Raw genomic sequence first — 24,910 nt, 5'->3', positions numbered from 1 at the left:
GAGTGACCTCCGTGCTTTGTATCCTCTTGTGTCAGTGAAGCTCTTGGCCAACATTGGCCCGCTTTTCTGTCTCATCTGAATTGTTCCGTAGTCTCAGCTTTGTTTCCAGTTTCTGCTTCCATTCTTCTCTGAGCCTGAAAATAGAAACAAAATATACACAAACGGAGTATTCATCTCCATGGCTTTTGGTTCAGGGAAGCTTCCTTCCTTTTTATTCTGAAGGTGTCTGTGTATGCATGTGTGTGCATGCATGTGTTCAGGTTTTAAAAGGTGTGCGGAAGACTTGCAAATTTAAATATATACATATTTGAACTCTCACTTCTGTTTGAGCACTATTCTAGTCTTAATTCTCTGAAATTTCCCTTGAAAGTGCAATATCTTTAAAGTACAGGAGGGGAAAAAAACCTTAAATCTAGAATTATTTACCCAGCAAAGCTATCTTTCAAAAACAGAGGTGAGATAAAGTTGTTTTCAGATATGCAAAAACTGGAAGAATTCACTACCAGCAGACTGTCACATATGGCATGTTAAAGGAAGTCCTTCAAGCAGATGGAAAAATGACACCACAAGGAAATCTGCACAGTGGAATGAAGAGCACCTGGAAAGACATCTGTGTGTGTGCGTATTAATACTTTTTTTTTCTTACTATTTAAATCTCTTTAAAAGATAGTCAGTGGTTCATGGGAATTCCCTGGCGGTCCAGTGGTTGGGACTCTGCGCTCCCACTGCAGGGGGCACGAGTTCTATCCCTGGTCAGTGAACTAGGATCCCTCAAGCTGCACGGCACAGCCAAAAAAAAAGATAATCAGTTCAAAGCAAAACTGTTAATGATGTAATATGGCGTTTATAACATATGTGGAAGTCAAATTGTACTTTGTATAATAACACAAAGACCAGGAGCGGAGAGATGGGACTATATGATTGTAAGGTTCTTACCCTCTACAGGAAATAATGTATCACTTGAAGGTAGACAGTGATAAGTTAAAGATGTACATGTAAATGTTAAAGCAACCACTAAAATAACACACAGAGATATAGTTAAAAAGCCAAAAGAGGAGATAAAATGGAATCATAAAAAATATTTAATTCAAAAGTAGGCAGAAAAAGAAAGGGAATAAATAACTGTTGAGAGAAACGGGTGACAAATAACAAGATGGTAGATTTAAACCCAATCATACCAATTAATGTTGATGACATAAGTAATCCAATTGATATGCAAAGGTTGACAGATTGCATTAAAATATATCCAAATATATGTTGCCTATAAGAAACTCATTTTAAATATGAAGACACAAATAGGTTAAAAGTAAAAAGATGGAAAAATATCCCATCTTAACCCTAATCAACGAAGGCTGGAGTGGTTATATTAACAACAGACAAGGTAGAGTTCATAGCAAAGAATATTACCAAAGAGAAAGAGGGTTGTTTTGTCATAAAAGGTTTAATTCATCAAGAGTATATAATAATCCTAAACATTTATGTACCTAATACAGAGCTTCAAAATACATGAAACAAAATGTGATAGATCTGTAAGGAGAAATAGACAAATCTGCAAATCTTCAGTACCCATATTTCAACCATCAGTAAAACAGACAAGAAATCAGTAAGGATATAGTTGAACAACACTATCAACCTACTGCTCCCCACTAATTAAAGGCAGTAACTCCCCAACATCCCTCTTCTGTCAGTGTTTGTTTCTCTATGATAAAAATAACAAGGAGGAAACTGAGGCACAGGGAGACTTGCTACTCATCCGGAGGGCTCTTCCTTCAGCATCTTGCTGCTGCTATATTCAATCCTGGATTAAGTGGGAGTGTGGAGGAGGCAGGGGGCCTGACATTTGTGAGCCCTGACCTTGGGCCCTGCCCCATGCTGGGTGCTTTAGGCACATTTTCTTTTTTTTTTTTTTTTAAGATTTTTTTGATGTGGACCATTTTTAAAGTCTTTACTGAATTTGTTACAATATTGGTTTTGTTTTATGTTTTGGTTTTTTGGCCACGAGGCATGTGGGATCTTAGCTCCCGGACCAGGGATCAAACCCGCACCCCCTGCATTGGAAGGCAAAGCCTTAACCAGTGGACCATCAGGGAAGTCTCTAGGCACATTTTCTTATTCAAGCCTCAGAACAACCTAATGAACCAGAACTGTCTTCTACAATTTATGAAGGGACAACGTGGAGTAGTGGTGAGGAGCAGAGACCCTCTGGAGCCAGACTACCCAGGTTCAGATTAGAAGAGGCAGGAGAAGGATAAATAAGTTAGAGTCTTGCGACCCCACCAACCAGAAAGTGTCTTTCCTGCAGTCTTTTTTATGTGCATGGAGAGATCCTGCACACATATATTTTAATGTTTTAATAAACCACAGTTTGTTTCAGAGCCTATTTTATTCACCCCTTGGCTTACTCCTTGCTTAGAGACAAGGTTTTTGCATCTTCCGCAGGTCAGTTTCACTCCACCTGAGGCCTTCTGTGTACTGCCCCGGGGGACACACATGTGGCACAGGCCTCAGTGTGGCCTCTGGTGTGCAGCATGCTGAGTGGCCTGGCCTCGGGGGAGGAAGATGGCAGGGACTCCCCAGATGACTGGCCACCTGACTCAGCTTCTCTGAGAATCACTGGACAAGATGCCCTAACACAACGCCTCAGCAGGTAGGACAGTCTGCTTTTTCTTGCCTGTGGCCAGGAATATGGCTGAGCAGGTCTCTGCATGTGGAAGAGGCTGGGTTCGCCTCTAGGGCTCAGGACGGGGTTTTGGAAGGTAACAGTGAATTTAAGTCTTGTGAGTTCATGCATGTTCTCAGCCCAGCAACCATGGACTGACAGTATGGGGTCGTGGGCCCTGCCGTTGGGCCAGCACACACCTGCCCCACCAGCAACTGGCCACACACTAGCTGTGGTCTTAGTGAACAGACAGTGGCTGAGCTGTTCCCTATGAGGGGGTAGACGACCCGGCCTGTCCTTCCCTGTGTCCTGTGGGTGACCCCCTGCAGTTATCGAGAGGCGGTATGTGTGAGGGTGGTGAGGTGTCACTGTTTCCAGAGACAGCAACCCTGGTCTGCTCACGTGAGTTACTGCTCTCCACTCGACTTGCTTGGCTAGAACAGGGATGCACACCAGAGGGCTGAGAGCCCATTGGCCCTCCTCCTAGAAGCATGCAGGACATCCTGTGTCTTTACCCAAATGAGCACTGAGAATTAATTGGTCATTGTCTCCTTTGCTTGATTGCTCTTCACGGATACATCTGCTGATCTGCTCCCCAAATTTAGTGTAACCCTCACACACTAGAAATGGTGACAGAGAGGAGAGATTTTTCTGTTTATGCAGATAAGAACTAGAGTGTACATTTGTTAGCTTAGAAGAATTTATTATTATTTATTTATTTATTTATTTATTTATTTTTTGCTGTCACGCGGCATGTGGGATCTCAGTTCCGCCACCAGGGATTGAACCTGCATCCCCTGCAGTGGAAACACGGAGTCACCGGGGAAGTCCTAAAGAATTTTTAAAATTACTGCCCATAACCATAGATGGTGACAGGACCATATGCATGGAAAATCAAAATAATTATGTCCTCTAGGATGCCCATCTGGCATTCTTCTGGGGAAATCAATTTTGCTTTTAAAAAACAGACAAGTAAGGGTGGGTATGATGTGTCCATGTGGGTTCATGGATTGTAACAGATGCACCTCTCTGGTGGGGCATGTTGCTGGTAGGGGAGGTTGTGTATGGCGGGGAGGGGGTGTATGAAAGCTCTCTTACCTTCTGCTCAGTTTTTCTGTGAACCTAAAGCTGCCCTAAAAATTAAAGTCTATTTTTAAAAATTAATTATCAATAATAAAAAATAGACAAGCCACATACTTTCCCAGTGCACTTCTTCCCAGGCGATGCTCTTCTGATTCTCGGTAATAAGTCTGTTTGCCAATTTCTCTTTCCCAGAAGCGTTTGAGCTCGTGACAGGTGTTCCGGCAGAAGACCTCCCGGCGGACGTACTGATTGTTCATCCCCTGAAAAAGAAAATATCAGTCGAACCCCCGTAGAACACGTTCTCTTGGACTCTGGAAGGTACAGACCCTGCTATTTACCTGAGGGAGACCCAGGTCAGGCACAGAACCTCACGGGGGGATACACTGGTTTGTTGACAGGATCCAGGGATGTGAAGGCAGAAGCTCCCTGCTGGAGCCTGGCGTGTCACAGGCACCTAGCAAATGTCTCTGTCCTTCCTTCCTCCTTACAGATGAACGGCCCCTCAGCTTTTTATCAGCAAGTAGTGTGTGACAGGCATTTTATGCCTTTAGTTATCACCACATCCCCATGAGTCAACATTCCCTTCCTCATTTTATAGGTGGGACATTTGAGGAGTGATAGAATTTGCTTGTGGTCCCACAGCTGTAACTGGCAGAAGGCAGGCTGCACACTTCTGAATGTTTTCAAGCCCTTTACTAAAGAGGTTTGTCACAGAAAATGGTCCCAACATCTGACACAACCGAGCAAGCAGCTTTGAGGTTTGTGCGTGCCTGTGTGTGTGCACACGCTTGTGTGTGAAATCATACATATCAGATACTCAAAAATGCTCACTTTTTTACATGAAGAAACCCCTGCCCAACTCCTAGACCTTGGTTGGTCTAGCAGACAGGTCAAAAGCAGGGGCTGGAGGGTGAGAGTGGGTGCGGGGAAAGGAGTTAGTGGGCTACTGGAAATGTCCAGGGAGGAGCTATGACCAGGTGGTAGAGGCAAGGGTAATGAAGGCATTCTGGAGGTGGTCAGCGCCACGTGGTAAAAAAAGGTGAGGGATGTCAGTGGAGCTGCACTGGCTGTGCCTGTGCAAAGATGGGCAACCGGAGGAGGAGGGCCGTGCAGAGTGACCTTGAGCAGTGCTGGACAGAGTTTGAGTTGCCTGGGCGCTAACATCCAAGGGGAAGTACTGAAGGGGCGTCTGGACACCTGGGTCTGGAATCAGCATGAAGGTCTGGATCACAGCTCTCCCAGAGGGACTGACAAGGGCAGGGTGGAAGCGGAGAGGGGTTTGAAGCCAGACATTCACTGCAGACCTATTTGTCGATTAACTTGATGCACCTTCTGTTTGACAATAAGTTCTCCAGGCCTCAGACTCCTCATCTTTCAAATTTCTCTGAAGATTAAATTTGATCGTGAATATTCAATTGTTTCGCAGTTTATAAAGTTCTGAATAAATATAACTTTTGTAGTTCTAAAACCTCAAACTGTATAGGACATAGTGTAATAATTAACAATAAGTAATTATCACAACCTCCCCCAACTTTCTTTCGATAGACATGAAATAATTCTACTTCTCTTCTCTTTTCTTTCTGGATCAGTGTCTGTTGACCTTGGCTGACCTTGGAATCACTTGGGGAGCTACAAAAAACAAATGCCAGTCCCCAGGGAGTCTGATTTCATCAGCCTGGGATGTGGCCTGGGTGTCAGGATTTTTAAAAGCGCCCCCTGTGATTCTAATGTGCAGCCAAGGTGAGAACTCGGTCTTTGATCCTGTCCTCTTATGTGATGGTCACGTCTGGGTCAGAGCTGGCCCCAGGGACTCTGAGGTAGTGAGGGCTGAGCATAGGGATGTCACAGCAACAGCCATCTTGCAAGGTAAGCACTATTCTGCAGGTAAGAAAGTTGAGTAGCCATGTGGCTTTATCGAGGTCATACAGCTGGTAAGTGGGGCAGCTGTCGTACTCAGGGCCCAGGCCCCATCCACTGCCCCGAACTGTCTCCTAGGGAGGAGGAAAGTGACTTTCTTATCCCCTGGAAGTGCTCAGTGATCTCATACTTTTCTGGCAAAAGAGCAGAGATCCAACTGACCTTGCAGTAAGCCCCCGGAGTTTTTAGGAAATGTGATTATCCTATGTTTTATTTAAATATATTAAAGCATGTACTGGTGCTCAATAAATATTTGTTGAATTGAATAAATGCCCCCCATCTCCAAGTTATCTTTATCCTGAAGAGCTGGCCTGGAAGTGGCAGTGATCCCAGTGGCAGTGCTTCAGGCATTGAGGGAAAGTCTGTGGGGCCAGTGAGGGGCACCCTGGAGTCACCTGGCCTGGTCTGAGGGCTTCGGGGTGCTTCCTAGGGGCAGGGACACGCAGGATGAGTGGGTAGGAGCACCCAGGGTGCAGGAAGTGGACTGTGCAGAGGCCTGTGGTGGGAGCCCCGCAGAACCAGAGTGACAGAAGCAGAGGGGGTGGCCTGGGGTCGAGGTGAGGGAAGGGACTGACTGCAAAGGGGCCTGGGGAGCCTTTTAAGCTTGTGGAAATGTTCTGTATCTTGCTTCTCATGATGGTTAAACAACTGTATACAATTGCCAAAACTTATCAAACTGTACATCTAAAGCAGGTGGATTTTATTACACACAAGTTATGCCTAAATAAACGTAGGAAGGGACTTCCCTCGTGGTCCAGTGGGTAAGACTCCGTGCTCCCAATGCAGGGGACCTGGGTTCGATCCCTGGTCGGGGAACTAGATCCTGCATGCATGCCGCAACTAAGAAGTCCTCATGCTGCAACAAAAAGATCCTGTGTGCTGCAACTAAGACCCGGCACAGCAAAAATAAAAGAAATAAAATAAAATAAATATTTTAAAAATAAAATAAGGGCTTCCCTGGTGGCGCAGTGGTTGAGAATCTGCCTGCCAATGCAGGGGACACGGGTTCGAGCCCTGGTCTGGGAGGATCCCACATGCCGTGGAGCAACTAGGCCCATGAGCCACAACTACTGAGCCTGCGCGTCTGGAGCCTGTGCTCTACAACAAGAGAGGCCGCGATAGTGAGAGGCCCGCGCACCGTGATGAAGAGTGGCCCCCGCTCGCCGCAACTAGAGAGAGCCCTCGCACAGAAACGAAGACCCAACGCAGCCAAAAATAAATATAAATAAATAAATAAAATTTAAAAAATAAATAAATAAAATAAAATAAGCGTAGAGAAAAATTGTCTTCCGTCTTTGGACTGGAGATTCATCCAAGCTCCCCAGCTCTAACCTCCTGGGAGACCCAGCATCTCATTGTTAGGGTTTAGCCCACTCCTTCACGGGTAATACATGTTTCTGGGAGCATTTGTGTTTTGGTTTTCTGGCTTCTAAAATGTGGACAACTACTCCACCTTGCAGAAATGTGATGAGGAAGATATCAATAGTTGGAAAGCCTTTTGGAAACATAGGTGATTGTCCTTGATAAATAAATGGCTCTATTGTCCTTGATAAATAAATGGCTCTATTGTCCTTGATAAATAAATGGCTCTATTCGTCTGTATCTGCTCAACCAAGAATACCATCCACCAGACTGCACTCCTCTCAAGAGAATCAATAGTATTCCTTCCAGTCAATCACCACCAGCCCAGAAAAGTCATAACTTCAATGACAATTATGAACTTTACTTCACAAAATTAATGAGTGCTTAAAGAGAACGACAGTGTGTAACACCTTCACAGAATTCAGTTAAACAAAGTGTGTTGAACTTGTCACCATCTGTGAGGCATTTGTGCTGCACAAAGTGCCAAATGATGTTAGTGAGTCAACTGAAACAAAGGCACATTTGTCCATTGTGAGCGCTAATTGCTGTGCCAACCATTTAGTCTCCTAAGTCTCTGGTCACTCAGAGTATTAAACCCAAATTGAGGAATGTGAGCGTTATTTTAAGAAGAATTTTGACGTATCAATTATTCCTGTGACTCTCGGCTAGTGTGGCTCACTGCATCCCAGCCGACTATGTGTGCCACCAATGTACTTCTTGCATACCCAACACCTCATAAGAGCAACTATTTCATGGTTCTTTTTTTTTTTTTTTTAACAACATTTCACAAAGCTTCATAAAGATCATGGTTTGAAGTAGGGTTCCAGTTCCAGATAAAATGGAGGAAGCACACTCTACCCGTCTCTCCAAAGAACGCAGCTCCAAAGCCTGGACAGAATACTCAGTGCAACTGCTTGTGGACTCCAAGACGTAAACAGTAGCAGGTAGATTGGAGAAGAAGGCCAGAATTCCAATTACCGTTGAATGGTGCTAAGTTTTCTATTTTTATCCTGGTATCCCCAGTTTAGACTCAAGTCAACAGGAAACTCAGAAGTGGGAACGTGGACAGAGAGAGCTCCAAGCAGTCCTCTGATTCTAGGAAGAAAGGAGACTCCTGATGCTCAGAGAATGAGGGAAATCACTACTTTTCCTTTTCCCCATTCTTGCGGGTCTCCAGGATATTCCAAGGCAAGGGAGCTTGGCAGCAGCAATGGAATTGACCAGCAGCAGGGCCTGCAGAGACGCAAAACCCACCTGCTCTGGTAGGAGGAGCTGTGGTCCTACTGGATGGAGCAGACCCTCGCTGCTTTTCTCTCTCTCTCTGTCCTCTCAGCACATGACCCAGGTGTGGGTGCAGCCACCAGAAGGGCACAGCAGAGCAGGTAACTAAAGCCCTAAGTTTCTGGCCAGAGGATTGAAAAAGGGGAGTCCAGGGAATTGGAAATTACCAGGGATACCACGGAGGTGGGTATCCTTAAAAATTGCTCATGAGTGCCTAGGCTGGCCTGTGGGCTGCACATGTGTGGATCTGATCCCAAACAGCAGAACTTAGTAGAGAGAAAATCACCAATATAGAAAAATTCAGCAGCAGCAGCAGCCACCTAGATCTAAGTGTAGTTGGTAGATCTCTACCCAGTGACGACAGAATACAGATTCTTTTCAAGTGCCCATGAAGCAAATCACAAAAAATAAATTCCTGGAACTAGTAAGTGAGTTTAGCGAAGATGCAGGATATGAGTTTAATACATAGAAATTAGTATATGCTACCAGTGGACAATTGGAAATTGAAATTAAAAAGACAATACCATTTACAATAACTCCCCCCAAATTAAATACTTAGATATAAATCTAACAAAACGTGTGCAAAATATGGTTGCTAAAAACTGCAAAATGCTGATGAATCAAATAAAAGAAAACTTAAATAAATGCAGAGACATATCATGTTAATGGATTGGAAGACAACATAGCAGAGATATCAGTTCTCCCGAAATTAATCTATAGATTTATTGCAATTCTAATAAAAATCCAGATTGGAATTTTAAAAATAGATGAAGACAAACTGATTATAAAACTTATGGAAAGGCAAAAGGACTAGAGTAACTAAAGCCCTTTTGAAAATGAAGAATGAAGTTGAAGGAATTACACTACCTGATTTTAAGTCTTACTATAAAGCTACAATAATGAAGATGTGTGATATCGGCAAAAAAAAAAAAGACACAACAGAGATATGTCTCAACAAATAGTGTTGGAACAATAAGATACCAATATGCAAAAAAAAAAAAACCCAAACCAAAACCCCCCTAAACCCCACACCTTATATAAAAATTAACTCAAATGGATTATAGATCAAATATAAAATGTAAAGCTATAAAACTTTTAAGAGAAAATATAGGAGAAGTTTTTTTTGTGGCTTGAGGCTAGGCAAAGAGTTCTTAGACATGACAAAAAGCACACTTCATGAAAGAAAAATTAATAAATTGGGCTTCACCAAAATTAGAAAACTTTGCTCTCCAAAAGGAATGAAAAGACAAGATACAGACTGAGAAAAAAATATTTGCAAATCACGTATATGATAAAGGATTTGTGTCCAGAATATATGAAGAACTTTCAAAACTCAACAATTTGAAAGCAAGCAACCCAGTTAAAAGATGGGCAAAACACTTTAGCAGACACTTCACCAAAGAGGATGCACAGATATCAATTAAGCATGTTAAAAGATGTTGAACATCATTAGCCACTAGGGAAATACAAATTAAATGGAAAGTGCAGAGATACTGCTACATCCTTATAAGAATGGCCAAAATAAAAATTTATATATTGACAATATCAAGTGCTAGAGAGGAGAGGTATGGAGCAATTGGAACTCTCATACGTTATAACTTATAAAGTTAAACATATTCCCACCATATGACCCAGCAATCCCGTTGCTAGTTATTTAGCTTAGAGAAATGCAAACTTACGTTCTAGCAAAAACCTACACACCCACACACAGTTCTATCTGTCATTGCCAAAATGTGGAGACAACCAATAGTCATTGAATGTGTGAATAACTGTTGAGCATCCATAGAATGGAATACTGTGCAGTAATAAAAAGGAACAAACTGTTGCTCCTTTCAATAACTTAGATGAACCTCAAAGGCATTCATGCTGAGTGGAAGAAGCCAATCTCAGTAGACTCTATACCCTCTATGATTCCATTTATATGACATTCTCAAAAAGACAAGGCTATAATAATTGCCTGGGGTTAGAGGTAGGGGGAGAGTATAAATGCAAAGCCATAGCATGAGGAAACTGGTGGGGTGGGGGGAAGGGGTGATGTAATTGTTCTGTATCCTGATTGTGATGGTGGTTACACAGAGCTGAATGTGTGGTAAATTCTTAGAACTGAGAACACACAAAAGGGTCATTTTGCTCTATGTTAATATAAAAATCAAAATTTAAAAACAGAGCAGAACTATTTTTGACTTTTTGCTATTTGATAAGATTCAGTCATTGCAAAGTCTAAAGATTATTTACCATCCCTGAAACACCACTGAACCCTGCTTCTCAATTGTCGCATGGGCCAGCAGCACTGGTGTCACCTAGGAGTTGTTATGAATGCAGAGTTTATCAAGACCAAAATCTGAATCCAAATTTGCATCTTAACCTGATCCCTAGATGATTCACGTGCATAGGAAAGTTTAAGAAGCTCTGCTTCAGAATTACAAAGACCAGAATTTAGCACATCCTCTTAAGCATCAGTCTTCTGAGGAGCCCACTGTGGTTGAGAGTCTCTATCTGAACATTCCTTGAGGATGTTGGTTCCTCTGGGGGTTTTAGCATCTCTCCCTCCATATGCACTGTTTTCATTTACAAGATTTCATCTTATCAGTGCCGTGTTAAATGAACACTGGCACTGATTTCTGGCGCTCTCACAGAGTTTAGCTTGTTTTGAATGCATCGCTTAAATATATAAATTAGATATGGAAAAGCCCCATTAAGATTTCTAAGTCATTCCCAAGCAGATGCAAGGTGAGCGTTCAGAGGGAAAGATGAACCCCAGTGGCTGAAAAAGACAGGGTTACAAGGAGTCTATCCATTTGCTTCCCCCAAGAAGTTCAAGATGAACTTCCATCCCAGGCACACTCAAGTTCAAAATCCTTTACCTTTGCGATGAATCTGCTGCTGTCTTGATACAGTATCAAGGAGAGTGAGTATTGCAGCTCTAGGGTTTGCAAAGTCCACGGCCTGTCCTGAAACCTCAGGGCCTCAACCCTTTATATGCCGAGTGGAGGTGTTTCAGAAATGCCTCAGCCTTTCAAGGTTACAGGCACCAAATTAGTAGCAGAATCACAGAGGTCTCATTCCAGGGACATGGTGACCTGCTTCCTGGTGAAAAATAGCTCCCATTGCCTGTTCCCGCTGCCCACCCAAGGGCAGGCGAGCTTCTGCCCTGGCAGACCCTGCAGGGACCATGACTTGGCTGGAACCAGTTATTGTTCAGAACATTCTCTGGATTATCCGTGAGCTTAAACCTGCTGTGCATCAGGCAAAGAGGCCCTCTGCCCTTCAGAGGGTAAATGAGCCCAGGATGGTGTGAGAAGTCACGCTTTGGGGTCACTTTACAGGACGACATAGAGATGTGTGTTGCCCTTTGGAGCTGCTAATCCACTCGGGGAGCTTGGTGATAACATTTCACAGTTTGCTTAGTTGTCCCCCAGCAGGAGCAAGAACTGGACACCCATGACCATCTTCCAGCAAAGGCATTAAACCGAGAAGGGCTTCTCAGTTGAAAGGGGCCTTCAAGCCATTTCAAGGAGCTTGTTGTGTTCTTGGGTTAAACATCTGGGATGGTCCCTGTCAGAACAGTCAGGTCATCATCAAACCCTGCTAGGCTACTAGTAAGCATGCTTATAACTTAGTTACATGAGTTTCAGTGTCAAAGCTCAAACCTCCACTGCAAAATCTGAGGGCAGTGAAGCAAGTGGAATTGCTGATGTTGAATCTGCAGAGGTATTTTAATAAGTCTTTTCTCTCCGAATATGAATGCCTCATGCAGAACCAGCAGAACCAGATAGTGCAGTGGAGGTTTTCTTATCGGGGAAAGAGGGAGGTGGACTTGGAAGCAACCCCTCAAAGCATCAGCTATTCAAAATGATAGCAAGAGCAACGCTGATATCACTGGATTATATGTAAAGTAAAAATACCCATTTTGCTTTTAGCATTTTTCTCTTGATACATGTTATATGCAAACAGAGAGGATAGGATAAAAAAGCTAGTAAAATATTTCTACTGTAAGTTTTTAATACCCTTTTCCTCTTTAAGAGAAATCCACAGTGGAACAATATTTAATAGGTGAAAGATTAACTTGAAAGTTTTGTTGTTGTTGTTTTTTACAGACATGTTATATGCTGGGAAAACCTTTTTGGTTACATGAGCTTCCTCAAATTTTAGTGAAGCCATTAGCAAGTCCTTTAAGAAAAAACTTATCAAACTAAGCTTCTGAAGTGTTGCTATTTCCTCTGTGCTCACAAGTGATCTGAAAACCTACTTAATGCCCTGGCATGGAATTTCACAGCCTCTATAATTTGTTTACTCCAAAGGACAAACATTTATGATTTTCCTAATTTGACTGAATTTTGAATTGACAGCACAGAGTCGAAAGATAGACCCATATGATCCATGACATTGCTGAGCCACTGAATTCACCAACCCTAGAGGCTCCCTACCTTAGGAACTCATAATAAGTGGGAACGTAAATTTCCTTTATAGTCTAAGTCAGTTGAGATGTTCTTTCACATCTTTCTTCCTAGAATATAATCTATTCTTTCTCCTTTTCTCTGCTTTCTGAATTTTTCCCCTCCTCCTCTTTCTGGTAAGGCTTCCACACACACTGACTCAGACAGACGTATTGGAAAGGGCATGCACTTGGAGGCTCTGGATTTGGATCTCAGCTCTGTCACTAGTCAACCCACACTAGCTAATTAGTTTTGCTAAGTCCCAGCTTCTTCATTGTAAAATAGGAATGATTAAACCTGTAGAGAGATATAATAATGGTAAACAATTGTTTTTATTTGTATTATAAATGACAACTAACATTTATTAACTCTTTCTAGGTGTCTGGTACTGTTCTAAGATTTATAGGTAGAAACACAGTATGATATACATCATATACCTATGATCAGGGACTATCATCACTCCCACTTCATAGATAAGAAAACTGTGGCACAAAAGGGTAAGCATCTTATCTGAGGCCGTATGGATGGTAAGAGACAGATTGGGGTTTGAACCCAAGCAGCCTGACTTCAAAGCCCTTAATCCAATGTGAGCTCCAGTATTGTTAAAGGTCATACCCAGATTTCTCTGGATCTCTGCCCTGTGCTTCCATCATCTGTTCCCCAGCGATAAGTTACACAGTGAAGGGGGTTGAGACTTCATGCAAAGCTGTGGGGCTGCCAGATAAAGTGAGAAGAAAGGACACCACACAGGCCAGACTCCCCAAGGGACATCTCTTGGGAGCAGAGGTCATGGCAGTGTCAGCAGGGCAGCCCATACAAGCTCTGTCGGGGGCTTGCTGTTTTCTTGGTTTGAACTTTTTATTTTGGAATAATTATAGATTCACAGAGAGTTGCAAAGAAATGTACGGGGTGGTACTGCACATCCTTCACCCAGTTTCCCTCAGAGTTAGCACGTTGCATAACTATAGTACAATAGCAAAACCAGGAAACTGTCATTGGTACCATCCACACAGCTTCTTCAAGTTTCACCCATTTCACATGCACTTGTGTGTGTGTGTGTGTGTGTGTAGCTCTGTGCAGTTTTATCATATGTGCAGATTATGTGTCCACCATCGCAGTCAAGATACAGACTTGTTCCATCATAAGGATCCCTTGTGTTGTCCTTTTATACTCACAGCCACTTCCTTCCTTCCCTCCACCCACAACCTCTGGCAACCACTAATTTGTTCTTCATCTCTACAATTTTGTCATTTCGACAATGCTATATAAATGGAAATCATGCAGTGTGTAAATTTTTGACATTGACTTTCTGCACTCAGCCTGATTTCCTTGAGATCCATTTAAACTGTTGTGTGCATCAATAGTTTGTTCCTTTGCTGAGTAGTACTCCATGATGTGACTGCATCAGCTTCTTTAATTATTTACCTATTGAAGGATGTTTTGGTGCTTTCCAGTTTGGAACTATTATACACAAAGCTTCTATGAACATCTGTGTACAGGCTTTTTATGAACAGAAGTTTTCTTTCTCTGGAATAAATACCCAAGAGTTCAATTGCTGGGTCATATGGTAAGTATATGTTTAGGTTTTTAGGAAACTGCCAAACTACTTTCTGGAGTGGCTGTACCACTTTATATTCCCATCCTGCATATATTTTTTTAGTATCTTCCTTTTCACTTGTCATGTTTTGCTTTGTTTTTTTTTTTTTTTTTAATTTATTTATTTTTATTTATTTATGGCTGTGTTGGGTCTTCGTTTCTGTGCGAGGGCTTTCTCTAGTTGCGGCGAGCGGGGGCCACTCTTCATCGCGGTGTGCAGGCCTCTCACTATCGCGGCCTCTCTTGTTGCGGAGCACAGGCTACAGATGCGCAGGCTCAGTAGTTGTGGCTCACGGGCCTAGTTGCTCCGTGGCACGTGGGATCTTCCCAGACCAGGGCTCGAACCCGTGTCCCCTGCATTGGCAGGCAGATTCTCAACCACTGCGCCACCAGGGAAGCCCTGCTTTGTTTTTTTAAAAACTTTTTGTTTTAAAATAATTTCACACTTAACAGAAACTTTGTAAGAATAGTACAGAGAATTCCATATCATCACCAAGATTAACCAAATGTTCATTTTGCCACATTTGCTGTAGCATTTCCTGCATCTGTCTCTCTCTCTATACCTATCATCTCTATCCATCCATCTATCCATACATCCATGCATCATCTCCTTTCTGAACTGTTTAAAAGTGAGTTGCAGACATCCTGCCCCTTTACTCTTAAATACTTCATACTTCAGTGTGTATTTCCTAAGAACAAGGACGTTCACTTATATAACCACCATATAGTGGTCAAAATGAGGAAATTTAAAATTATTATCTTACATACAAATGTTTTTCAGATTTTCTCAATGCAACTGATAGCAATTTGGAATCCAATCCCAGATCGTGTGTATACTGCATTCACTTGTCACATCTCCATTAATCTGGAACACTTCCTCAACCTTTTAATTAATTAATTTATTTGGGTCTTTCGTCACACTGACAGTTTTTAATTCTATAGGTCAGTATTTTGTAGAATACCCTTCAACTTGGTTTTGTTTGCTCTCCTGTCATCGTTAGAATCAGATTATGGGTTTTTGGCATAAGTACCACTGGAGTGATGTTTCCTGCTCAGGGCACCCTAGCAGGACGCACAGATAGCCATTTGTTTCTATGTTGGTGGTGTCTCTGTTGATCATTGATTAACGTAGTGTCTGCCAGTTTTATCCACTGTAAAGTTATTCTTTCTCCCTTAATTAATAAGTATTTTGTGAGGAACAAGTAGGAGACTGTAAATATCCTGTTGCTCATCAAACTTTCAGCCTCCAGGTTTAGCACCCACTGATGACTCCTGCCTGAAACATTTTTTATTATAATGGTTGCAACTGTAAATTTCTAATACCATCTTTACTTCTACATGTATTAGTTGGCATTCTACAGTAGAGTTTGCTCTTCTCAACTATCTCTCAGTCTATTGGTCTGTCTATATATTGTCAGTATGGATTCATAGATTATTATTTTATTCAATGGATTATAATCCATACTACCATTTAAAAGTTTGATGCCCAGATTGTTGCAGATTTGGCCAGGGGGAGCCTCTTCAAGCTGGCTTCTGTGTCTTTTGACATGTCCCCATCCTTCTTTGAGGACCTCCTTACTTTTTGGCTCATCTTGTACCTTTCCTGCCCCTGCAGTGGAATCAGCCATTTCTCTTTGCAGCCCTGGCTCCTTTTCTGGAGAAAGGTGTTGATGCACCAAGACCTGGGTGCTGGGTGTGCTTGCAGTGGAAGAGTCACAGCTTCCGAGCCCTCTCAGCACCCAGGTTTCAGGCTTTCTGAAGTGAGTCGTGGGGACGCTGCAGAGCCTGATGCTGCTTAGTTGGTTTCTAGTTGCATTTATTCCTAAGACAGCCCAATACAGTGGAAATGGGACATTTTCTGAGTTGAGGGTTTGAACAACTCCCTCTTTGAACTTGGCCTGACCTAGTAGGGCAGCTGCAAGAGCCGTGCGGCTGAAGCAGTCCTTGGAGGACAGGAGAGAAGCAGAGGCCACAGTCCTAGGAGAAGACTCTGCCACCAGGCAGAGCATTTGGAAAATGCAGCTGCTTTGCTCCTCACATAGCTCTTGTCCCAGAGGAGACCCTGATAGATGGAGATGTTTTTGCTTCTGCTATTGTTGCTGTTGTCATCGTCTTTCTCCTTTCTTTCTCCTTTCTTGGAAACAAGGGATTTGTACTGATTCAGTTTTTGAGATGGGTTGTCCCAAAATGGTGAAGGAGAATTCCAGGGGTTGCCAGGGCCCAACTGAATCTTGAGATGTTTGCATTCTGTGCAGCATATACTCTTGGCTCTGAGAACTGTGTTATTAGACGTGGTGGGGATGGGCAGGGAGAGAGCGAAATAAATAGCATGAAAACATGCCTCTCCTGCAGGAGATAACAACCCAGCTTAAAAAACCCTCCCGCCAAACAGTCCAAGGGAAACCCAGTTAGAGAGACCAGGCTGCACACCAGGAACCCTAACCATCAAGAGTCATTCAGCTCCAGGCAAGTGGGGACCTGGTCCAGCCATCAGGTTCACAAATGAGACTTTGTGAGACACCCCATTTATAAGGAAGGGGGCTGCTTTACTAAGCTTGGAGGCTGAGTGGAAGCAAAGAAGTTATGAGTCATCGGTCAGAAGAGGGCTGGCAGGAAACACACTTGCAGCCCAGACTGAGGAAGTGGCAGAGCCCCCAGGAAGGGCCATCTCTGTCATTTGCAATGGGGCTCTAAGAAGTCCCTTGTTAGAGGAAGGTGCTTTCATTCAACGCTGAGCTGCAAGTACTGCCCCTCAACAATGTTAGGCCTTTTACAGGCAAGTTCAAGGTCAATAAGGCAGAAATTGGGGAGCCAACACATTTCTTTAGCTGATCCCAACCTCTTACTAACCTGGGTTTTGCAACACTGGAAGTATTTATGTGGGTTGCATGATGTTTCTAGCCCTTATTTGGCTGCTTTTCTGGGTTAAGCTGACTGGACCAGGAAAGGCCTTCCCAGGGCTGGTAGCCCCGAACTTTCCTGTTAACGTAATGATGGTCTCTCTTCCTAATGCTCCATGGAGTGAGTTCCATTCCCTGCAAAAGCTCACAATGCTTTACACATGACATATTAGTTATCCCGTTGTTTCCTATTTGGAAGGAATGTAAAATTAGTAAGAAGATAGAATGTTTGAATTTCAGTAGAGGAGACTAATTTTCTATGAGAGAGGGTAGGGGAAGATGAAACTAATATTTATGTATGTTATATTGTGAAGCATTTGATGTTATATTGTGGTTCTTCACTGACTGTCCTCACATGAGGTTCTTGTCCCTGTTTTATAGACATGAAAACTGAGTCTGGGAAAGACTGAACAACATGACCATGATCCCACAGCTGTAAGTGGCAGAGCTGAGGCTCAAACCTATGGCAGTCTGACCTCAAAGCCTGCAGGTGCTCTTAAAGCTGGTATGTTTGTATCTGGTTGAAATCGGCCCATATATTAGGCACACAGAATATAAATAGTAACTAGCCTTATAAAACACGATTAACATTGTGTCATTTGAGCCATACTTGACTAAGACATGTCAACATCCCTGGTCATCTTCATAGGGAGGAGGGTAGGGGATTCAAAGTTAAATCTTTGATACTTAAATAGAAAATGACTCTAGCCAATGTGGTCAGTTAAAAAAACAGATGACCAAATAAATGTCCAAATAGGGTGGGACTGTTGGGGTTTGATCAACAGAAAGTGAGGGCTTGGATTCTAACACTGTGGGTTCTGGAATCCAATTTATTCCAAGTGATTCCTGACAGCTCATCTTCATTAGCTGTGCAATCTCTGTTAGGATGTGGCCGAGCATTGAATGGGAAACAAGCAACTCTGATGAGTGTACAGCCCAAAGACCATACCACCAAGCACAGAGAGTTAAAAGGGGTGCACATGGCCAAGATTACAAAGGTATGATGACTTTCCCACACAGCATCTTGAGGAAAGTCCTGACTGCAAATATTCCAGCCTATTATCCCTTGAGGATGATGCTACTTAAAGATTATGATCTGTCTTTTTTCAGTTTGTGAAATGTGGTCACCATAAGCAAAGAGGTCTCTGTATGGCTGGGCCAAATCCAAGAGAAGTCTGGAGGTTGTGTTAGGAGTCTACTGCAGGGCTCTGTCCCTGACTCTGCCATCTCTGGGTGGCTTTAACCTTAAACCTGTGCTCCTTCACCAGGACCCATGGGTTGTTAAATAGGAAGCAGCTGAACATCTTTCATCTCCCTCTATCTTCTCTCAGCAATTCCTTTCCCAGGCCTGATTCCTTACTTCCAGGCTCCACTTGACCTAGTGGAGCGGTCAGGAGCCCTGAGTCATGATTGTGATCCTGCATAGCTAAGCATTTAATACTGGTTTTGTAGGACATTTTTTAATTTACAAAGTGCTTTCAATCACATTGTCTAATGAGTTATCAACAAGGGTGAGGAGAAGTGATAAGAAGTGCGGTGAAGATGACAAAAGGCGTAAGATGAGCTTGGGAAGTGACCTAAATGATGCTGCTCCTCTGGTGAAGGAGGATAATGTTTGTGAGCCGGCCCCTGAGTGCCAGGCAGCCTGGGCAGAAGCAGAACAGGACTTGACAATCACTGACCCATAGGTCAGTGATTTTCCAAGACCCTTGCCCACAGCAGACCCCAACTGATACAGAGCCGGGAACTGGAATTTCTCTAAGAGACATCCACGGCAAATGCTGACAGAAGCTTCCCTCTGAGGCTTCAAATGCCTTCATGTGGTCAGGACCACGGGCCCGCTTTGTGATGCATTTATCTGTCCCCCTGGAGGTTTACCTTTAAGAACCTCATTTAGAAACATGCCTTGCAGAAGATAAGAGTAGTGAAATTGACAGGGCCTGGGCTTGTGTCTCTCTTGGCCTGACCTTTTCCACCCCTTTATGAATCTGATCCATATTCCATCACCTTCGGAGAAGCTGTTCTTACTTGGCAGGGAGGGGGTGCCAGTGAGTGAGCTGCCTGGATTACACCAGCATTTTCGCCAGTCTTCCCTGTCATCCTCTAAAGAAAAATGAGAGTAGGGGAAGATTTTCTGGCAGTGGCATGGGGAAGATTATTTTGGGCAAGGATTTTATGAGGTCTTTCCAGACACTAAAAATGAGGCTGCTGAGTCCAGGCACCTCCTGCCAAGCACGTCCTTACTGTTTCAAGGGTACAGCTCGGGAAAGGTGGAGGCGGCCCACAGAGCAGCAGCTAGAGAGCTGATGCTAAATCAGCTTATATTTAAAAAGCCCCTAGGCTGGCTGCATGGAGGGGGGGTCGGGCTGGTAACAGTGTGATGGAACTCCTCCTCCACTCCCCGCCCAGGATGTGGGTGAGTGAGAACACGTGTGCGGGGAGCGGCGTGCTGATGCTCTCTGTCAGGAGTGCAGCTGGTGATCCGTGAGCCAGCACCCAGCCAGGGCTGCCTCTGCACAGTGGTGATGCCAGCAGTTGGACCTGAGGACCTCCCTCCACCCACAGTCAGGACCCTGTGCTCTCCAGGATTTCCTGTCAATGGTGTGCTCACTGTAGTGATGAGATGTGACCTGCTGCATAAAATGGGGCTTTATACCCCACAGAGCGATAATACTATTGTTTCAGATTTGAATGGTGAACTTGACTATTTCCAGTTGCACCATACTCAGCACCTCCTGCTCTGTACTTTTTCCCTTTGTGTAGTTGTCTCTTCACACCCCAGGCTACGGGCACCATGGTCTGTGGGGGTTATGTCTTGTGTGTCCTGGTGTGTTTGCCCCAGGCACCTAGGACAATGCTTTGCATATAGTGAGCATGTTTTTTTTCCCCCCTACTAAATGTTTTTTAGCTTAAAGAAAATCAGTAACAGTAGATTTACTTTGATCCAAGCTCACATGTTTGGGATGAGATGGGGCTGGGGATGAAGAGTTATAATGTAGTATGGGATTTAAGGGCCTAGAATGTGGAATCAGTGTTGGAATCTATCTTCACCTACCAGCTGTGTGGTCTTGGGCAGGTTAGTCACCCTCTCTGAGTTTCAGTTTCTTTTTCTGTGAAATAGAGGTAATAATAGTTACCCAACACTATCGTTGAAAGCATCAAATGGGATCATGTGTGTACAAGTTTTCTAGCAAAGTTCCTAGCAGAGTAAGCCCACAATAGATGGATGAGTATTAGAAGCAATTATGAGAACATTAAGAACCAGAGGGGTTAAATGAATTGCCCCAATGAGTAGTATTTGTTCTATTACACTGCATTGTGGGGATAAAAAGCCAATAGAAAAGCAGCACAGGCCTGGAGGCTACATATACACAGACAGAAGGTTAATGTAAATCCTTAAGAGATAATATAATACAAAATTAGGCAAAGGACATGAAGGAGAAATACAGGTAGTCAATAAACACACAAAAAGACGTTCAGCCTCATTTTCAAACAATGCTAATGACAATAATAATGTAATATTAGGCTAAAGTATTTGCTGAAGATTAAAAGGGCTGATGCCCAATGTTGAGATGATGTGGGAAAACAGGCACTTTCAGAGTCATTTGGTGGAAAAGTTAGCTTAAAAACATACTATTACATCAATTTATTAGGGTTAATGAGTTGCTTTATTTTTATAATAAGTAATATATGCATGCTTTTTTTGTTTGTTTTTTGTTTTGTTGTGTTGGTATAAAATGTTGAAAGAACACAGAGATACCTAGAATTAGACATGAATGCCCCCCTTCACCACCACATCCTTTTGCCCCAACTCAATCCCGCTTTCCTTTTCAGGTACAACCACTCCTGAATTTGATGTGTCTCCTGGTCCTTTTTCTAGGTATATGTACAAATATATGTAGAAATAAGACATGTGGCTTTTTAAATATAAGTGCAATGTTATACACACATGTTTTACCCTTAAGTTCTTTCCAAGTCTATGCATATAGATTCATGCTCTTTTTTTAACCGGTACATGTTAAGATGTACCATATACCTTGTTATGGATACACGATACCTGCTTAATCGTTCCCTTATTTATAAGCATTTAGGTTATTCCTAGAATTTTATACGTACATGTGCAATTCTTTTGGGGGGGGATAAATTCAAAGTGTAGCCCACGTAAATTGGGGGCAATCCCGCCAGGTTGTCCTAACAAAGGCTCTAGGAACTTATTTTCACCACAGACTTATAAGAAGGCCTAATTTTATAATCAAAAAAATATTTTTAAGGATAATTTGGTAGTTCGTGTCCAACTTTTACAATTCCACTAAAGCAATTACACAAGTGCACAAATATACAGGCATAAGGATGATCTTTGCAGAGACAGTGAAGAGCTGGAAACCAACCAAACACCCCACAAAAGATAAAAATTCCAGGAGCCTCTGTCCTGAGTGCAGGGTAAGGATGGTTAGATGTGTCAGGAGAGCCCCAGGGTAGGGAGGGGGTGTTTAAGCCCATGCACCTTACCCTCGCTGCGCTCAGCTTCACAGAATCCCAGCGCCTCTGGGTCTCTCCCTGAACACGCCCATCACCCTCTATGCTGAGATGGGGGCAGGGGGCCAACCCAGTGTAGATCCCACACCAGCCATCAGGGGCCACAGTTTGGTGACTTGTTGGGTGGGCTCAGGACTGGGCAGATGAAGCCTGGGCAGGGGTTCAATCCAGCTCCGGGAACTGCGGATTCGCAGAGCTGCAGAGGCCCCTGTGGTGTGTGAACAGAGGGTCGGGCTCACCTGCGGTAGGAGCACCACCTGTCCTATTTCCACGGTCCCTTCCTCGGGGTTTGCCGCAGCAACACGGCAGGGGAAGTGGTGAAAGCACTCTGCAAACCCAAATCCACTAGGAGTAGAGTCCATACAGCTTGCGGAAGCCTCCCCGCTCTGCCTTGCACGTCCTGCCTCGCGTACAACCGTGCACTGCAAATAGTGTTGGGCAGGCACAAGTTTTTTTGTAATTTTAAAAAAGAAGGGAAGTAGGAAAAATGCAACAGGCACATAAAGAAAGCCCTGACCCTAAGAATAAATAAATGAAGAACACTCTCATTAGTTAGTGTATGAAGTTCTACCTTAAAATATCTGGGGAGAGAGGGTGTTAGGAACTTAAATAATTTGTCTTTATCTCCCATCACATTGCAAGGCCTAGAGGAGGAGCAAACCAGGACTTCCTCAGGTACCTGGGCCTCACCTGCCCCAGAGAATGAAGAGACCAGTCTCACCGTGCAGTCTGGGCAAGACACCAGGGTGGTGAGGTAGGTGGGTGGTCAGTTTGCCCTGAAGAATACAGACGGCAGCCCTGGATTCTGGGAAGATGGTGACACACATGTTTGTCCTGCCTTCCTTGTCCTCTCTGCACTTTTTTTGGGTAACACCACTACCTCAAAGGCTATCTGGGCATCATGTTCTCCTGAGATGCACAGGGAAGGGAGTGGATCTGGGCTTCATTCTCTAAACTTCCAGGTGAAGGCAGTTGACCAGAAGCCATGGGGGGGGCTTGCCTCTCCTCTAGGTGTGGGGCAAAGTCCAAGCTGCTCAGACCGTGTCTCTCCCTGACAGGAGACAAACTATCTGCTGCCCAGAGGGGCCTTGGTGACCCTGGGGGACCTGGAGGGGCCTGCGGGGCTGGACTGACTTGCTCCAGGACCTCACTGCTAGGACAGCAGCCCCTGGTCCTCACCCCCAGGGTGCTCCTTCTGGTCCTCCAGCACAGGTCCCAGTTTGCCAGGCCATGTTCAGCAAACCTACAGAAAGCTGACTGGGAGAACTACAGACCACAGAAGGAAAAGGAAACCACAAAACCCACTCGCCAGCTGATCCCCTTCTAGTTCATATTTTACGGCACATCTTAAAGGAGTCGGCACGAACCAGAGACGCCTAGAATGTGGTCCAAACACCAGGCGCTTCAAGTGAGGAGCAGTCCAAGAGCTGAAACAGGATCTCGAGGGTGAGAACAGCATCTCGATCTCACTCTGAAAAAGAAGGGGGAAAAGTGTAATGTGGATGGAAAACTCCAATGAGAGGAGTTGGGGCCATGAAGGTGCTAACATGAGAGTTTGGGAAAAGCACATCAAGTAGGAAAGTTGAGCAGCCGAAGAAGTCAGGAAGGAAACAGAAAGAAAAAAAAAGCCTTGGGAAGCAGTGAGAAAGCTTGTCAGGTTCAGGAACTTGGGGAGAAGGCAGAAAGGGGTCTGTGAAGGTCACTTGGGGTCACTTGGCGTTGGCTTTGGGCTCTTGGGCGACAAGTCAGAAACCATCTTGCACTTAGTTCCAAACGGTTTGAGAAACACAAAAAGTCAGAGCCACAGAGATTTGGGAGCCCGTGTGTCAGCTGGTCTCAACTCACTGGTAAGAGATTGAGAAGTGATGTGATGTGCCCCGGGGCCTCATGGCCAGGGAGGGACAGAGGGTTCGTGAACTGGTTTTTGGTTTTGAGTCACTTCCTCCCACCCCCATGTTTCTTGCATTGGAGGCGGATCCTGGGCATTGCTGGGCATGAAGTCCCTGCCCTGCACTGTCCTGAGTCGTGGCTCTGAATGAGGCATTGTGTCCTTACTGGGTGCAGGACTCAGTCTAGTGGGGCCCCTGCCTGCTCTTGCTCTCACGTCATCCTCACAATAATCCTTCGATCGTGGATATTGGTATCATCCCCAGTATAGACACAAGGAAAGTGAGATCTAGAGAATTAATGTCTGTCCACGGTCACGGAGCCACTGGCTTTTCTCCACAGCGAACCCATCACTGTTCAGAGTTTCTAGAGGTGGTTTGCCTTGTTAAGAAAGTTTCCATACAAGGCAGTACAGACTCGAAACTCTGATCAGTCACCACTGCCTGGCCCCTTGGTGACCGAATGCCTCCTTGGCTGTACGCCTGGTTATAAATTTGTGATACCACACATTTTATCCATGGCATTTGCCTAATAAAGACTGGTTTTATGTGCAATGAAGATAAAGACAAGGACAGCTGGTTTACCGATGACCGATGGCAACCCCAGGCACTTTCCCTGCTGGGCACATCTCATCTTCCCTCTGCAGGTGACAGCAGCAGCTCCAGCAGTTACCTTGAGCCACTCAGCTCAGAAGCAGCAGGCAGTACCGAGCCCTGGAGGCCAGGCGGGCTCAGGATCTGGCCAACTTCCTTAGTCCTCACCTGTGCCTGGTCCAGGCCTCTCCAGGGTCCCAGGGGACTTGGTGGATGCTCAGTCACGGCTGTACCGTTGTCATGACAGCAGCTGGAGGAAAGGTAACGTGTGACTCTGAGTATGACCTTAGGCCACCTGCCTTGCCCCTTCAGCTGGCTAAGGGCTCTGGTGGGGCCTAACAATGTTTTATAAGGTAGCTGAATAAACAACTGAAACCCTGATTAAAGAAGTAAGAGCCCCAAACACAAAACCTTTCAAGACAACAATATGGGACAGGGTTCCTTCACTTACTCTTTCAATGATTTGTTTGTCACCTACTGTTAACGAACCAAACTTGGGTCCACTTGCCGTTGCACGGTAAAGCCAATCTACTGACACTGGTTTGTGATGAAGGAAAGTGCAACGTTTATTGCAGGGTGCCAAACAAAGAGTCTAGGCAGCTAGTGCTTTAAAAACCCAAACTCCCCAAAGGCTTTCAGGGAAAGGTTTTTTTTTTTTTT

The 24,910-nt window shown here is 44.2% G+C and overlaps 1 protein-coding gene and 1 long non-coding RNA gene across 2 annotated transcripts; one reads left to right on the top strand and one right to left on the bottom strand.

Moving 5' to 3' along the window:
• Positions 1-31: 31 nt before the first annotated feature.
• FAM240A (family with sequence similarity 240 member A) lies at positions 32-4,005 on the bottom strand. The gene is made up of 2 exons (XM_061196640.1): positions 3,857-4,005; positions 32-134 (listed from the first exon to the last, which is right to left on the bottom strand). Exons 1-2 carry the CDS (start codon positions 3,997-3,999, stop codon positions 32-34), a joined length of 246 nt encoding a protein of 81 aa, XP_061052623.1. The 5' UTR covers positions 4,000-4,005.
• On the top strand, positions 2,421-18,142 carry LOC133095375 (uncharacterized). Its single transcript, XR_009701592.1, has 4 exons — positions 2,421-2,647; positions 3,935-4,060; positions 17,616-17,739; positions 18,120-18,142. It is a non-coding gene; the product is annotated as an uncharacterized LOC133095375 (long non-coding RNA).
• Positions 18,143-24,910: the final 6,768 nt, after the last annotated feature.

The sequence above is a fragment of the Eubalaena glacialis genome, chromosome 7 (genome assembly GCF_028564815.1).
Source record: "Eubalaena glacialis isolate mEubGla1 chromosome 7, mEubGla1.1.hap2.+ XY, whole genome shotgun sequence".
In the NCBI taxonomy this organism is placed as follows: Eukaryota; Metazoa; Chordata; class Mammalia; order Artiodactyla; family Balaenidae; genus Eubalaena; species Eubalaena glacialis.
Note: the sequence above shows the minus strand (reverse complement) of the source record. Positions and strands in the feature narration are given on the sequence as shown.

Excerpts from the sequence above, each read along its gene's own strand:
- FAM240A (XM_061196640.1), bottom strand. The coding sequence starts at position 3,999 with ATGAACAATCAGTACGTCCGCCGGGAGGTCTTCTGCCGGAACACCTGT. Across the intron at positions 135-3,856 it reads GGAAGAAGTGCACTGGGAAA|GCTCAGAGAAGAATGGAAGC; the intron begins GTATGTGGCTTG and ends TTCTATTTTCAG.